Source organism: Parasteatoda tepidariorum, chromosome 8 (genome assembly GCF_043381705.1).
Source record: "Parasteatoda tepidariorum isolate YZ-2023 chromosome 8, CAS_Ptep_4.0, whole genome shotgun sequence".
Classification (NCBI taxonomy): Eukaryota; Metazoa; Arthropoda; class Arachnida; order Araneae; family Theridiidae; genus Parasteatoda; species Parasteatoda tepidariorum.
In genome coordinates, this window is record NC_092211.1 from 70,382,998 (window position 1) to 70,397,882 (window position 14,885).

General features: G+C 32.9%; 1 protein-coding gene across 2 annotated transcripts in view; it reads left to right on the forward strand.

Moving 5' to 3' along the window:
• Nucleotides 1–14,885, forward strand: part of LOC107454452 (cell adhesion molecule Dscam1) — a 104,179-nt gene that overhangs the window by 85,658 nt on the left and 3,636 nt on the right. For both annotated transcript variants that reach the window (XM_071184207.1, XM_043048813.2), the window contains exons 17-24: nucleotides 572–806; nucleotides 1,525–1,623; nucleotides 2,575–2,760; nucleotides 5,335–5,628; nucleotides 8,911–9,081; nucleotides 10,781–10,983; nucleotides 11,061–11,124; nucleotides 13,672–13,765. In XM_071184207.1, the coding sequence (XP_071040308.1) occupies nucleotides 572–806; nucleotides 1,525–1,623; nucleotides 2,575–2,760; nucleotides 5,335–5,628; nucleotides 8,911–9,081; nucleotides 10,781–10,983; nucleotides 11,061–11,124; nucleotides 13,672–13,765 (1,346 nt within the window). The remainder of the gene's footprint in view (nucleotides 1–571; nucleotides 807–1,524; nucleotides 1,624–2,574; nucleotides 2,761–5,334; nucleotides 5,629–8,910; nucleotides 9,082–10,780; nucleotides 10,984–11,060; nucleotides 11,125–13,671; nucleotides 13,766–14,885) is intronic.

The window sequence follows — 14,885 nt, forward strand, 5'->3', positions numbered from 1 at the left end:
CAACTAATTTTACGTTAGTTCCAATTATTGTGCAACTTAAAACTGCTAATTTATTCATAGCGAAAACGTTATTTTATCTATTCTTTTCTCGTTTCGGACTGTTCGGACGGTGTCTAACTTCCTAATTGCGACTATCGATATCAGTCGAAAAGTCCACGAGACTGCTGATCTCAAGTAATCGCCGTCCTTGATGATCGATGCTTTAACATAATGACTAGATTCCATGCAAAGAAAAAGCAATGTGGTGAATTTGTGTATGCAGATAGTCATGTCCGGAATCTGAGACTGCTTCATTGTGCTCAATACATACAGAGGAATACAGTAGAACATTTCTTCTTCAGATGGTACTCAAGTCCTAAAAGCAGTTTCATGGTGAGTTCGCTGATGCTTTCAGGGTTTTCCTTGTTCTCGGTTTTAGAGATAGTTTGACCTGCGCTTTACCATGGCAGGGGCTCTCTCATTAACAGGGACTTCCATATGGTTAGAAACCAATTAGCAACCTAATAGCAATTGCATTAATACCTGCCTCCTTAAATATAACTACAATTTCTTTTTTTTTATTTGATTTCAGGTTCCAAGTGATGATGATTATGATAGTATCGATGGCTATTACGTTGGTTTTAAACCTTATATTAAAGCAGAACCTTACAATTTCAAAGCAATCAATGCATCTCATTTGATACATTCACATGTAGCTATTTCAGGACTTTCTGCAATGACTGATTACAGTGTAATCGTCCAAGGCTTTAACAGTAAGGGTGCTGGGCCACCTTCTGAACCCGTCATTGTAAGAACCTTAGAATTCGGTAAGTAAAAAACTCATTTTGATATTCTTATTCTTTAATAAGGGATTGTGTGAGTTAAAAAGTAACCCAATACAAATAAATGCATGTTAAGATTAAGTTGGTGTTTTTTTCTGTAATCTTCAACTACTAAAAACTATAAACATCCTTGATGGATGGTTTCAGATTAAAATTAAATTTTCCCTGTGTAAGGTTTCAAAATTACTTTATATTTTCTATACAGTTAAAAATATTTGATCGAATCGAACCAGAAGATCTCGCAAAAAACAATAAATATTGTAATTGAAAATTAATTTAAGTGATAGGTTAAAATGCAACTTTTAAAACGTGCTGAGAAATAATTCAATTTGAACAGAAACATGGTTTAACTTAATAAACTATTACGCTTGCAGAAAGTTTATATGATATTGTTGTTTGAAGCTTTAATATTAAGCTTCTTCAATCTATTTTTCTATAAGTTGTAAGATTTTCCATAAGTAAAAGGTATAAATATATAAATTTATATTCTGAATGTAGCTATTAATTTGGTATTAAATATTTAAAAATGAAGTTTTCGGTATAAACAATAAGAATGGAAAATTCTCGATACTGCTTTTAAAAAAAAATTTCGAATTTTACTTCAAAACAAATAATTGTAACTCAGTGAATAATAATATTGCTTCATTATTTTCCTCTTTCTTCATACATATTAAAAATAGTTTATATAATAAATGTTTTGCAGATAAGCCCGATACTCCGCTGATAAAAACGTATTTTTCAACTTCAAAAACTATTAAAATATCATGGGAATCCAGAACAACCCCAACCTCACCAGTAACAGGTAAGTTTGAAATACACTGTCATTCAAAAAGTTTTATTCTGTTTAGTTAATTTATATTTAATGAAGAATAAACTAGACATAAACAATCTATACACACTAATGAAAAGACGAAGGCTTCACGATTTACCTTTTTTAACGTACGTTGTAAATGTTTAAACAGTCTCCTCTTGCTGCATTATAGCCAAACTTTTCCCACACACGAAAGAGCGGGTTCTAGACTCTAAAGTGCATCGCAGCAGTGACTCGGTTCCAAAAGTCAACTGTATTTCTTGTTGTATGTGGAACGTAAGCAGTCTCCTTAAAAGTGTCCCACAAGAAAAAGTATGTCTTAGAGGCTCAGCGGCAGTGACTCGGTTTCCCAGGTCGATTAAATTTGCTGTTATATGAGAGATGTCAATAGCCTTTTAATAAGTATGCCACAAGAAAAAGAACATGTCTTAGACTCCAAAGTGCATAGCGACAGTAATTCGGTTCCTCAGGAGGAATAGATTTGTTGTTGTATGTGGGACGTTAACAGCCTTCTTAAAATTTCCCACAAAAAAATGCTCCAAAATGCATCATTAGTAGTGGCAGTGAGTCGGTTCCCCAGACTAGATTTGTTGTTATGTGTGATACTTAAACAGCCTTCTTTAAAGAGTCCCACACGAAGAAGTCACACAATGTGAAATCAGGAGCTCTTTATCTCGCCACTGTCAATCTTACTCTCATCTTATTCACAACTTACGGTTAAACGAAATACTCGCCTATTGGTGTACCCAACTACTCGACTACAGGAAAAGCGGTGGGACCTTTCTCTTTTCATTAGTATGTAAGTTCATTAGTAGTATGTAAGCTATAAATATCCGATTTATATTTCGAGAAATGCAAATTATTTAAATTCGATCCCTATCCTTGTAAAAATACCTTAGCAAAAATACTCATGTCTAATCTTGCTTTCTCGTTTGCAAACAGGTTACATACTTCACTACAGAAAAGATGGTCAAGATTGGCAAGAAGTCCGTTTACCCGGCGAAAGAAACTTTTACACTCAGAGAGATTTACAATGTGGCACTTCGTATTCCTTTTATTTAATTACTTTCAACAGTGCAGGTAGAAGCAACAACAGTGAAATGCTGTCAGCTAAAACTGATGGAATTGGTAATTGTTTTCTTTAAATTTTATAATTTGCGTAATTTTGAATTGATTATAGTGTAAGCAATAAGAGAAAGTGAGGAAAGTAATAGCCATTTGATACTAAACACAATTTCACTGCCGTCTATTGGTTGTTGTTACACATCCCCCTGGAGAGGGAAAGCCTAGACTAGTTCCAGAAGGCCCCGTCGCGTCAGTTCCCCATATATCTGCAGAAAGTCCCGATCAACCAGCAGCTGCTTAAAAGAAGCGCCAAGGCAAACAAGAAAGTGATCAGGACTACCAGGTTGTGAGCAGGAACAAGGTTGGAAAGTCTTATCTCCATTTTGAAACCTTAAACACTTAAGATGGCCACTACGAAATATGGTCATGACCGATCCGTCTAGTGGTAAAATAATGTTGCCTATTCTAAAGTGCTTATATTGTAAGAATGATGACAACGATGTATATTGGAAGAGTGATGGCAACGATGTATGTTGGAAAAGTGATGACAATGATGTATATTGGGAGAGTGATGGCAACGATGTATATTGGGAGAGTGATGGCAACGATGCATATTGGAAGAGTGAGGACAACGATGTATATTGGAAGAGTGATGGCAGCGATGTATGTTGGAAAAGTGCTGACAATGATGTATATTGGGAGAGTGATGGCAACGATGTATATTGGAAGAAGGATGGCAACGATGTATGTTGGAAGAGTGATGACAACGATGTATATTGGAAGAGTGATGACAACGATGTATGTTGGAAGAGTGATGGCAACGATGAGTGATTAACTGTTATGAGTGTCTAATTGTTAGCTGATACGACTCATGATAGTCACTCTTTAATTTCAGGGACTCTAGCCTACCTTTCAAGGAAACACAATCCTTTTAAATTACTAACTACAGAGTGCTAATGTTGCACAAAATGCTACACATATTTTTTTAAAAAAATTTATAATTTGCGCAACAATTTTATTTTGTTTATTTAAGTTGTAGTAAAATGTGAAAAACTTAAACTTAATAAAAAGAAAACCAACTAAACATATGAAATATCAAATATAGCAAACAGCCATTATTTTTTAAGGGCTATTCAGTTACTTGAAAAATTCGTTAAAGCAACAATTTCTATACTTTCATTCTAAACGCAAACAAATGTTTGTATTAGCTTTTTTTTTCTATTGATTTCTTGTAACAAAACAATATTTTTAAATTACATTTTAGTAAATATACTTTTTCTTCAAACTTTTAATCGTAGCTTTTATTTTTAAACTTCTATAGCCATTTGAGAAAATTAACTATGAATATACACAGTCCAGTCACATTAATGTGACCACCTGTCAAAAGCCAGAATAACCACCTTTGGCAGAGCGGACCGCTACGAGACGTGCAGGAAGAAAGTCAATTAGGTTTCTGAAAGTGTTCACTGGGATGTTGATCGAGCCATGCCGACTCCAGTGCCGTGGCCAGCTGCGCTAGATTATGCGGTTGAGGATCCATGGCACGAACAACCCGATCGAGGTGGTCCCACAGATTTTCGATTGGGTTTAAATCCGGTGAGTTTGCCGGCCAGGGGAGTACGGTAAATTCATCCTGGTGCTCTTCGAACCTAGCACATGCACTGCGAGCTGTATGACACCTCGCATTGTCCTGGTGGTAGATGCCATCATTCTGAGGAAAAATCATCTGCATGTAGGGGTGGACATGGTCAGCATGGACAGATATGTACTTGTACTGATCCATCATGCCTTCCACAATGATGAGTGCACCCAGTGAATGCCAGGAAAACATTCCCCAAACCATAACGCTCCCTCTTCCAGCCTGCAGCTTTCCGGTAATTTTTGCAGGGTGTTGCTTTCAGACGTTTCGCGCCGTATACGCCAACGTCCATCTGTCCCATGGAGCATAAAATGTGATTCATCGGAAAATCCACCTGTTGCCACTCTGTGGACGTCCAGTTACGGTACTGGCGTGCAAATTCCAGCCTTCGTAACCGATGAACAGCAGTCAGCATGGGTGCATTAACCAGGCGTCTGCTGCGGAGGCCCATGCGCAGCAACGTTCGCTGAACAGTTGTTGAGGATACACTCTTGGTAGCCCCTTGGTTCATCTGGACGGTCAGTTGCTCAACAGTTGCACGTCTATTCGTCTGAACGCATCTCCGTAGCCTTCATTCGCCTCTGCCATCTTTGGCCCGTGGTACACCACATGTGCCACGCCACTTGCTTTGTATAGGGCCATTTTGCCATGCACGGTATACTTTTACCACGGCGGTACGCGAACAGTTCACAAAATCAGTCGTTTCCGAAATGCTTCCACCCTTGGTCCGAAAGCCAATAATCATGCCCTTTTCGACGACGGATAAATCTCTACATTTCTGCATTGCGCCAACGACTGAAATGCTTTTCGATGCCCTAGGACATCCAATATATACACTACACTGTAATGTGCTGCCACCTACACTCTGCGATTGGTTATTTCACTTTCACGTCGAAAGTATGTGGTGGTCACATTAATGTGACTGGACTGTGTATAATATTTAGTAATATTTAAAATATTATTGAAAAAAAACGACCCAATGTATTGTTTCTTTACAGCACCAATAGCTCCAGAAAAAGATAGATTACTCTCGGTGAATTCCACTTGTGCATTTGTTAATCTCAGCAGCTGGCATAATGGAGGCTGTCCAATTAAATTTTTCGTTGTCCAGTACCGTTCAAGTGGCCAAACAGAATGGACTCTTGTCAGTAATAACATTGTACCGGAGCAATTGAATGTAACCATCACTGACTTAATTCCTGGAACATGGTACACATTGTTCATCACTGCACGGAATGATGCAGGGGTTACTGATTCAGAATATGTTTTTGCTACTTTGACATTATCCGGAGGTAAGCATTTATTCGAATTATACATCGTTAAAAATGTTGAAAACGATAATACAGTGCAAATTTGCAGCATCAATTAATTGTTTATTTGGACCTTAGTATCATGCAGTTTAATCCTTTTTAAAACTGATTACGCTGCACTTTGTTTCAACTTTTATCATAGCCCAATCAAATATAATTTAAAGCATTAAATACGTGTGCTGGTTAAAAGAATTAATAATAATTGAAATTACCAACATTGTGGTTCAGAGTTTAACCAATCTTTCTGGGAGCATAGTTTTTAAATGATGTAAACTATAACTGATAAAAAAATGATAACGTAAATTACACGAGACGTTACGTTTCGATACGTCTTCATCTATAATTTAATTTCAAAATTAATCCTTATCGATTTGTTACTTCTCCACAGTTATGTTATCTTTAATTTTTCCTTATTAAGCATAAATTAAATCAAATCATGCTTCAGCGGATTAAGCAGTAGATGTCACAGCTGAAAAATTGTATAAAATACATTTTTAATTTATTAAAACTGTTTAGCTGTTATTATTAAAGTTGAAAAAACCCAAGCCGCTTAAAAATAAAATGTTAAGAACTCAATTTTTTTTTTAAATATTTTTTTTGTTGCAAAAAGAGAAAAAAACTGAGCAATCATTTTTTTTTCTAAGAAGGAAAAAAACCGTATTGATTTTCAATGCGAAAATTAGCTAACTTTCACCCAGTTTGTATTTAAATTGATAAAATATGGAAATGATGCTTGCTATTAAATATTAAAATAATTGAACATTAACTCAGTTTTTATTGAGTCTGCTGAATCTGAAGCGTATGGGTACTGGATACCAAAATTTACGAACAATGACTATGTTTGCATTTAAGCGGACAAAATAAGCCAGGTACCATTCATGACCAAACAATCATCCAATTTTTATCTTGCCAATTTTTTGGAAAAAAAATGGAAAAAGTCAGCAGATTTTTCCTTTCATAAATAAATACAAGGAACTAAAACATAACCTAATACACAAGTTTTAAGTTCAAATTTTAATTTTTTTAATGAGTAAAAGCATTTCATTTACCATCCGTTTACTATTTGGTGTTATCTGAGGCAAATGAAAAAAGTTGAATATTAGTCTTTGTATGATATTTTTTAAACAAGGGCAGTGGCGGATCAAGCTGGGGGGGGGCATAAGTGTCATCCCCCCCAAATTGAAAATAAAAATAAAATAATTTTTTTAAGAGTTTACAAAAGAAATAAAATTTTTTAAAAATTATTTAAGGGAGCATATACAACTAGATAGGTCGGAAAAATCTATTTTTTTTCTCATCTAATTATGTTCTTCACTGTTTCAAGAATCATAATCTAAAAGATTAAAACGAAATTCGTCATAGTTTCATTGTAAACATTAACAATGCTGAAGCTCGCTGAGCTCTCCAAGCGCGCTTCAACAAGTTTAACCAAAGATTGTATAAAGGTGAAGATGGGAAACTTGCGAAACTCGTAACTAAAATCTGGCACCATGCCAGCGTCGAAACAGAATTTCGTCTTTGGGTCGCAAAATGGCAGCGTGAAACAGAAGCAGGTCTTGAAGTGCCCAACGATCTTTCCAAGATCGACCATTAATAATAATGCCTGGGACATCGATTTGTACCCATCAATCAATATGTTGTTGAGAATTTTAATAACTCTGCCAGTTAGTGCAGCAACAGCAGAACGTTTTTTTTCAACTCTTTGACGTCTCAAAACTTGACTTAGAGCAACTCAAATTCAAGAACGATTAAATGGACTCGCATTATTAAACATTCATCAAAAAAATTGATATGGATGTTGAAAAAATCATTGACAGATTTACCAAAGATTCCAAAAAACGCATTACATTTATTATTTCAAGATTTTGAATACTTGAATTATTTATGTATTTTTCTATTGTTCATTATAAAAAAATAAATATAAAGACCAGCATTAAAAACCCCAGTTTTTTTCTCAAAAAAAAAATTTTTTATAAAGAAAATTAATTGTGTGTGGGGGGGATTTGAGTCTATGCCCCCCCAAGGAAAAATTTCTGGATCTGCCCCTGAAGAAGAGACAACGCAAAGTGATACTTTCCAACCGCCAGTGAAGTGTTATGCCATATTTTTTTCTATGGAAATTCAGCTATCATCGTATATCGTCGCACAAGCAACACAAAGACTCCCAATCAAAACTTGGTAAACTTCCAATCACATCAGATTATTATTATTATTTTTTTTTTTGCTTCCGGCCGAGTCAAAATGGGATAAAACAAGACTTACAGACTGTTAAGAATATTCGTATCCAGAAGCGCTCCAGCAGCGCCCCCTATGTAACCGGGATTAATGAAAATTATTATGTCTTGAGTGTCTGTGTTAATATGTATGTGTTTGTGTTACGTCCCAATAAATGTTTCTAAAAGTAACAATTCGTTTGTCAATTCGAAAGTAATTAGTTTCGTAACAGAAAATTGGTGCATCGGCCGGGAATCCCATGGTTTGTTCGAATAAAAAATTCGTTTGCAAGAAATAAAGAATGACGGCATGTGGGGTATGTTGTTTTGATTTGATACTTATCCATTTCGTATTGTGTTGAAAGTAGTTAAAAGTCATTGCATTGAAATAGTTTCGATTTGGACATTTAATTGTTTCATATTGTGTCGAATTAGGGTTTATGAGTAGGAAATTGTTGAAATGGTAAAATTGTGTTGTTTATGTTTGATATATATACTTTCGTTTTGAATAAGNGTAAATTATTATGTCTTGAGTGTCTGTGTTAATATGTATGTGTTTGTGTTACGTCCCAATAAATGTTTCTAAAAGTAACAATTCGTTTGTCAATTCGAAAGTAATTAGTTTCGTAACACAGACAAATACCGCTTCACCCGCGTTTTCTTGGGATAATAAATATGTGCAATATATACATACCAGAGTAACACTCTGCAAATTCTGAGCTAAAAAATAAATTCTGAGCTAAATAATAAATTCTGGCGCAAACTCTGCGCCTTTTCTGAGCTAAATAAAAATGACAAATGTGTATAAAAATTGAACTAAACGTGGTCTTATAAAATTTCCAAAAAACTTAAAAACATTCATCTTATTTCAAATGTTTAGCAAAGTATTAATGTTTGTCTTTCGTAGAAAGCAATTTTAATGGAGATTAAAAATTTTAAAGATTAGAATGAAACGTTGTCAAATAAATTTAACAATTTAAGGTTTGAACTTTAATGAAAAATATCAATTTTAAGTATTTCCCAGCTTAAGTAATCTTTAAATATATTTCAGAAAGTCCTCCTCATCCATCACAAGCTGCAGATGCACACAGTGCATTCTATCGACATTTAACTATCACAGTTCCAGTGATTAGTTCAGCTATAGTTCTAATAGTTATCTTGTTCGCTGTCTGCATCATAACTACTCGGAGGCATTCAGATCGTCACCCATCAGTTTCAACAGGTAGAAATTATTTTTTCTTTATGACTATAACTTATTTTTTTACAACATAACTTATTTTAAAATGTATGATTATAACTTATATTAAGAAATTTGCTAATAAATAAATTGTAGCCAATAAATCACATAATTTGATCTTAAATTTAATTAAATCATTTAATTAATTAATCTTTATATTTCTCCTTAATAACCGCAGCAAAAGATGTTTAAGAAAACAGAGTTTAGCAGAAAATTATTTTTATTTTTAAAAGTTTGATTCTTTTGAATATTTTTTAGAAAGTTCCCTTTTGTAGTATTTGGTGCTTAAAATTGACAACCATCTTCTCAAATTCTTCTTAAAAAATTTAAACATATTCATAGAAATGACTTTATCATCGAATACTGAAACATAAACATTAACACAACGCAGTAATAGGAATTTATGAATCGAATTAATTTAATCCTTATGCTCAATACTGTAATACATTCAAGCGTTAAAGGCGTAATGACTATTTGTATTAGTTTCTATGATATATATCATATTTCTATACTGAGTAGAAGGAATTTTTTTTTCATCATCTGCCTATGGCTGTATTCATTTGAAAAGGTTCATGGAAACATTATCTAGCTTTGTTATAATGAAACGTGTACAAAATACTAATTTGCTAAAGTTTTTCCCCATGATGTTTTCCAATACTTTATTCATTATATTCAAGATATTTCTTACATTGTATTTTATCTGCACGAAATTTTATCCATGAAATATTTGAAAAATGTACTTTGTAACCCAGCGTGAAAAATGCTTGGCACATTTCATAACTTTACAATATGGAATGCACATAATACTTCTTAGCCTCGTGAGGAGCATGGAGTGTGCCCATGTGCTTTTTTTATCACCATAAAATTTCAAACTTGTTAAATTATGCGCATGTGTCGGAGAATGAACGTAATTAACCTGTTTTTAGAAGCTACAGTAAAATTAAGATTCGCTGCAGTTCCTAAAAATACACTGTGTGTAACAGTACACGGAGAAAAACAAATCTGGTAAAATTTGCGTACTGCATGGTAATGATATCTCTGGTAGAAAGACATAATTTTGGTAATAAAAAAATATATAGTATTTAAACCCTTTATTTGGTAATTTTTTGCTCTAATGGTAATTATTTGCTGATAATTCTGGTTTTTAAAATTATAGTTTTTATTATCGCTCATTTATCACATACAAAAGAAAAATTCAGTTAATCGAATGAATGATTTTTATGCCTTGCTCTAAAGAAACATGATAAGACTGCCAAATTGCACCACATTTACCAAATAAACTATTATAACGCCTTATTTTGTTCTAAAGTTTACCAAATCGTTACCAAAGTGCTCCGGTAAAAATTACCGTGCTTTTTGTTATTTCCATGGAGCCAGAAACATGGTAAATGTTACCAAATTCTTGTAGTTTTGACCATATTTTTTTTCTCAGTGTATAATTTATTCTCCAGTACAATGCATATTATATTAGAATAGAAATTGTATTTAAAGTAATTCATTTAGAAACTTTAAAACTTGAGATCGAAAGATGACGAAAGTCTTTAAACACCATTAAATTCATAGTGCGCATGCAAATTTAAATGTTTGCAGGATTTTTTGATTTTTTTTCATCTAGAAAAAAAATATATATACAACGAAGAAAATTAGTAGTTTTACATGTTTGATATGCATTTCCTAATTTTAGGCTTAGATGGAACTGAACCACAAAAAACTGAGAACATACCACTGCCAGCAACTTACGACAATTCTCAAGAGATAGCATATTACGCCAGCAGTCATGTTCTCAACTACAGCGAACACTGCATCCAAAACACCAGTCAGAAAAACACAGGGACGATGAATAGCACGAGAGCTGGTTACAGTTATATTCCATATCCTAATGGAAGGGTAAGTATTTATTACCCATTATATTTCATTTCCAAAAAGTTATTTCAATAAAAAAAAATGAACTCAATTTCTTTTAGGCAGAGAAAATAGAAAGCAATTACGATTCTCCAGCATTTTATTTTCCCGGATATCATTTAACAGGTACGTACCTTATTCATTTTAGTTCTAGCCGCAATGAAGTACTTAATAAAATGCATTCAATGGAGAAAAAAAAAATTCTGAACTGAAACAAATATTTAAAGAAATAATTTTCTTTCAATATATTTACAAAGCTTTTCAAAAGCATTTTTTTGGTTCATTATTTTTTCGAATAGTTGCTCTGATGGGAATTTAAACACTTCTTGTAACTTCAAGAAGAAAAAATAATTTTTTTTTTGTCTGTATTTTTCCACTCCCTTGAGCTATTAAAAATTTAACAAACGGAAATTAAGAGGATTTCAGAGTACGAGAACCAATTTTATGCATGTTTTGCTTTTGTGAGATTTTTCAATTAAATAACAGACCAAAATTGAGCAAGATAATAATAAAAAAATATTTTTGGACATTTTTTTAAGAAAAGAAAATCCATTTTAGAATTTAGATTTCAAAAATTTATTTCTTTATGTTCTTCATTATTCGAAGTTTAGCAGCTCAATAACGCAAAGTTTCTGTTGCAAGAAAATTTTTATAACATAAAATAATACTCATGGAGACATAATTAATTAACTAACGTAAAAACATAATTAATTAATGTAAAAATTATTAAATTATAGATATTAAATACCTGTAATTTAATAATTACATACTAATATATATCTATAATAAATATCTATGCTATAATAGCTATGTATAATAAATCTAAACTACAATCTATATTTAATAATTACATATAATTTATATACTAACATTAAATAATAGACATAATTAATGTAAAATTAGCACCTCCATCGGGTTTTTGTGCAAACTAAAGAAAAACTGATGAATAAAATGGAAGTCAGTGCTGAAAATATAGCTATAAAATTTTGCATCCCATTTAAGCAACAAACTCGTTTCGTTTTGAGCAAGAGTCATAAGTAAAAGTATGGCAAACTGCCTTTTGTATTGAAATTTCACCCTAGAAAATCTGGTTTGAACAAGGGTGTTGGATATAAACCGTAACCGTATCATAACCGTATTTTTACATTTCAAACATATTTTTTAAATTTAACCAGCAACTAAATACTAGTCACGTCATTTGATGCTTAATTAAGTTTATTTCTCAGTTAGATGTGTCCTAGAATATTTTTTGGAAAAATTTAATTTTTAGTGTAGGCATTCTCGTATTGTATTTTGGGGACGCCAACTGGAAAAAAACAAGGGGCGAAGCGCTACTTTTACGGTCACCTTTAAAATGTACCAGTAAATTGCCCGGAAAGTGTTTAATTATTGCAAGTAGTTATTGTAGTTGCAATAATTAAGAAAAAAAAAACGTGGAATTTGTGATCCCTTCGTGTTAATCCTTTTCTGCGATTTTTTTACCTTTGCTTTTAGTTCTCATGTTCCACTGTTTAGCTATTGTTAAAGCATAGCAAAAATTTTAGCATAGGATCTAATACGAAATACTGTCTGATAATACGAGTGATTAAATCTGGAGCATGGAAGGCTTTGTGTCCTGACCGATTTAACGTGCAGTCTCCATTTACTACACGGGAAGTCTTCGGCCAGCTGGATTTGAACTTCCGTTCTTACGAGCGTTTGTCCAGCACCCTACCGACCAGGCTATTTTAGACAACATAAAAATTTACAGGAATCCAGGGGTCACGTGAAAACGAAATCTGAAGCCTAAATTAAGTAAACGCTAGTCAATACATAGAATCACCCTTCCCACACATAATGATGTCATTTTCGACCAATAGCGTGATCCGGCCAATTTTAAATTTAATCGCTCTTTACGAAGCTAGTGTGAAAATGCTGTTAGCCTGTTGGGAAAATGGGAGGTTTTAAAAATGATACTGATTACCCAAGACAAAATTTACGATTGTTTATCTTTGATGGACCAACATGAATAAGATGGTAAGCATCATGAACTTCCATCAAAAACCATCATATTTTATGATGGTGCCAACAAGACTGATCATCACCTCATATTAAGAATTGGAAAAAAAGTTTTGTTGGACCAACATGAACAAAACTGGTCATTTTCCGGTGGCTCAACAAAAAAATCAATCAAGAACCAGCATGATTTGATGGTAGATATTGATAGCCCAACAAAAAAATTAATAAATAAAAATAACCAACAAATGTTGTTGGTCTCAACTTATATTCCATCAAAAACCATCTTAATTCCTGATGGTACCATTAAGTCTGACCATTACCTCTTGTTGGGAATTGGAACTAATTTATGTTGGGCCGACATAGACAAAACCAACATAGTTTAATGTTTTTCAATGGTCCAACAAAAAATCCACCAAGAACCAACATGGGTCAATGGTTTTGTTTGATGGCCAAACAAAAGCAATCCATTACATTTTAATGGTTTTCCACTTAATGTCACATAAAAAACAATTTTATTCTTTGATGGTATTGCTTATATAAGCAATTTAAGTGCAAAATGCTTCAAAACCATAAAATACTGACTCGTTTCATCATTATTACAAAATTACATGAAAAATAAAGCGTTTTTGAGTATTTTAATGTAGGATAATCGCTAAAAATTATTTTTATCCGCAGGTATTGAAACTAGGTCCCCACATGGTGACAGGATAGTTTATAGTGTTTCAGAAAAGAATTGGCGTAAACGATCGAAAAAGGAAGCAAGAGAAAGGTTTATTCTTTTTTAATTTTCTATTAAACATTTTTATCTCTAATTTTCTAAAATATAAATACATTGGTTTTAATTTGATATTGGGCAGCAATATTATTTGGCGACTTTTTATAATAGCTTAGCTATTTTTTATATCTCTAGGTGGTGTAAAACATTTAATTTGAAAATATCAATATCAAAAATAACCATATTTAAAAAAAAAAAATTCAAACTTAACTCTAATTGCAAATTCATTAGATTCAATTTATTTTGAAAGTTAAAAATTTTTCCCTCTCTGCTAGGATCGCAAATTTGTGACTCAGAAAAAGGACCGAAATTGAAGAACGGCTTACAAGAAAATAAAAACACATAAAAAAGTTGAAAATATTATTTCGTTTACTTTTATGCTATGATGATATTTATATTCAAGTTAACATTATTTGGAACAAATTGTTGAAAATGTAAATGCTCCCTCAAATGCATTTTTCTGACTTAGAAACCAGAATTTAGCGTGTAATGCTACTTGTAGGGAATGACAAACATTAAAAAGCCATTTCGGCGAGTTTGGGATAAAGTTTTATCTTTGATTTCCCAAACTGGATCCATCTCTTCTGCCCTCAACATCTAGTTTATTCACAGTTGCTCTTTAAGTATTAAATGCGTTGATTCGCTCATCCTCAATTATGATTTGCACTATAACGAAATTGGTGATAAAGGTGTACAAAATTTAGCCAGTTCTCCATACCTAACAAATCTTGAGAGTTTTGATTTGTCTGATAATAAAATTGGTAATGAAGGTTTCGAAGGAGTTAGCGAGGCTCACAAATCTTAATTAGTTTCGTTTATCGGGTTGTAGTTTTATGAGTTTCATCTACATTGGTGGAATACTCATAAAAATGTCATTTTGTTATTAACCGATTCTCTGAAATAGCTTATCAATTATGAAACATCCGATTGTTAATTGTTGTTAAAATTTAAATAAAAAATATCTAACTTTTTTAAAAATTTTCACGCAAACTGTATCATTTTGAAACACTTGCGGATTCCAGAGAAAAAAAAGGACAGCACTGTTAAACAATTTTTTGTTGCTTTATTGCTAATATTTGATCCTGCCAAATTCGGGGGGGGGGGGGGGGAATTC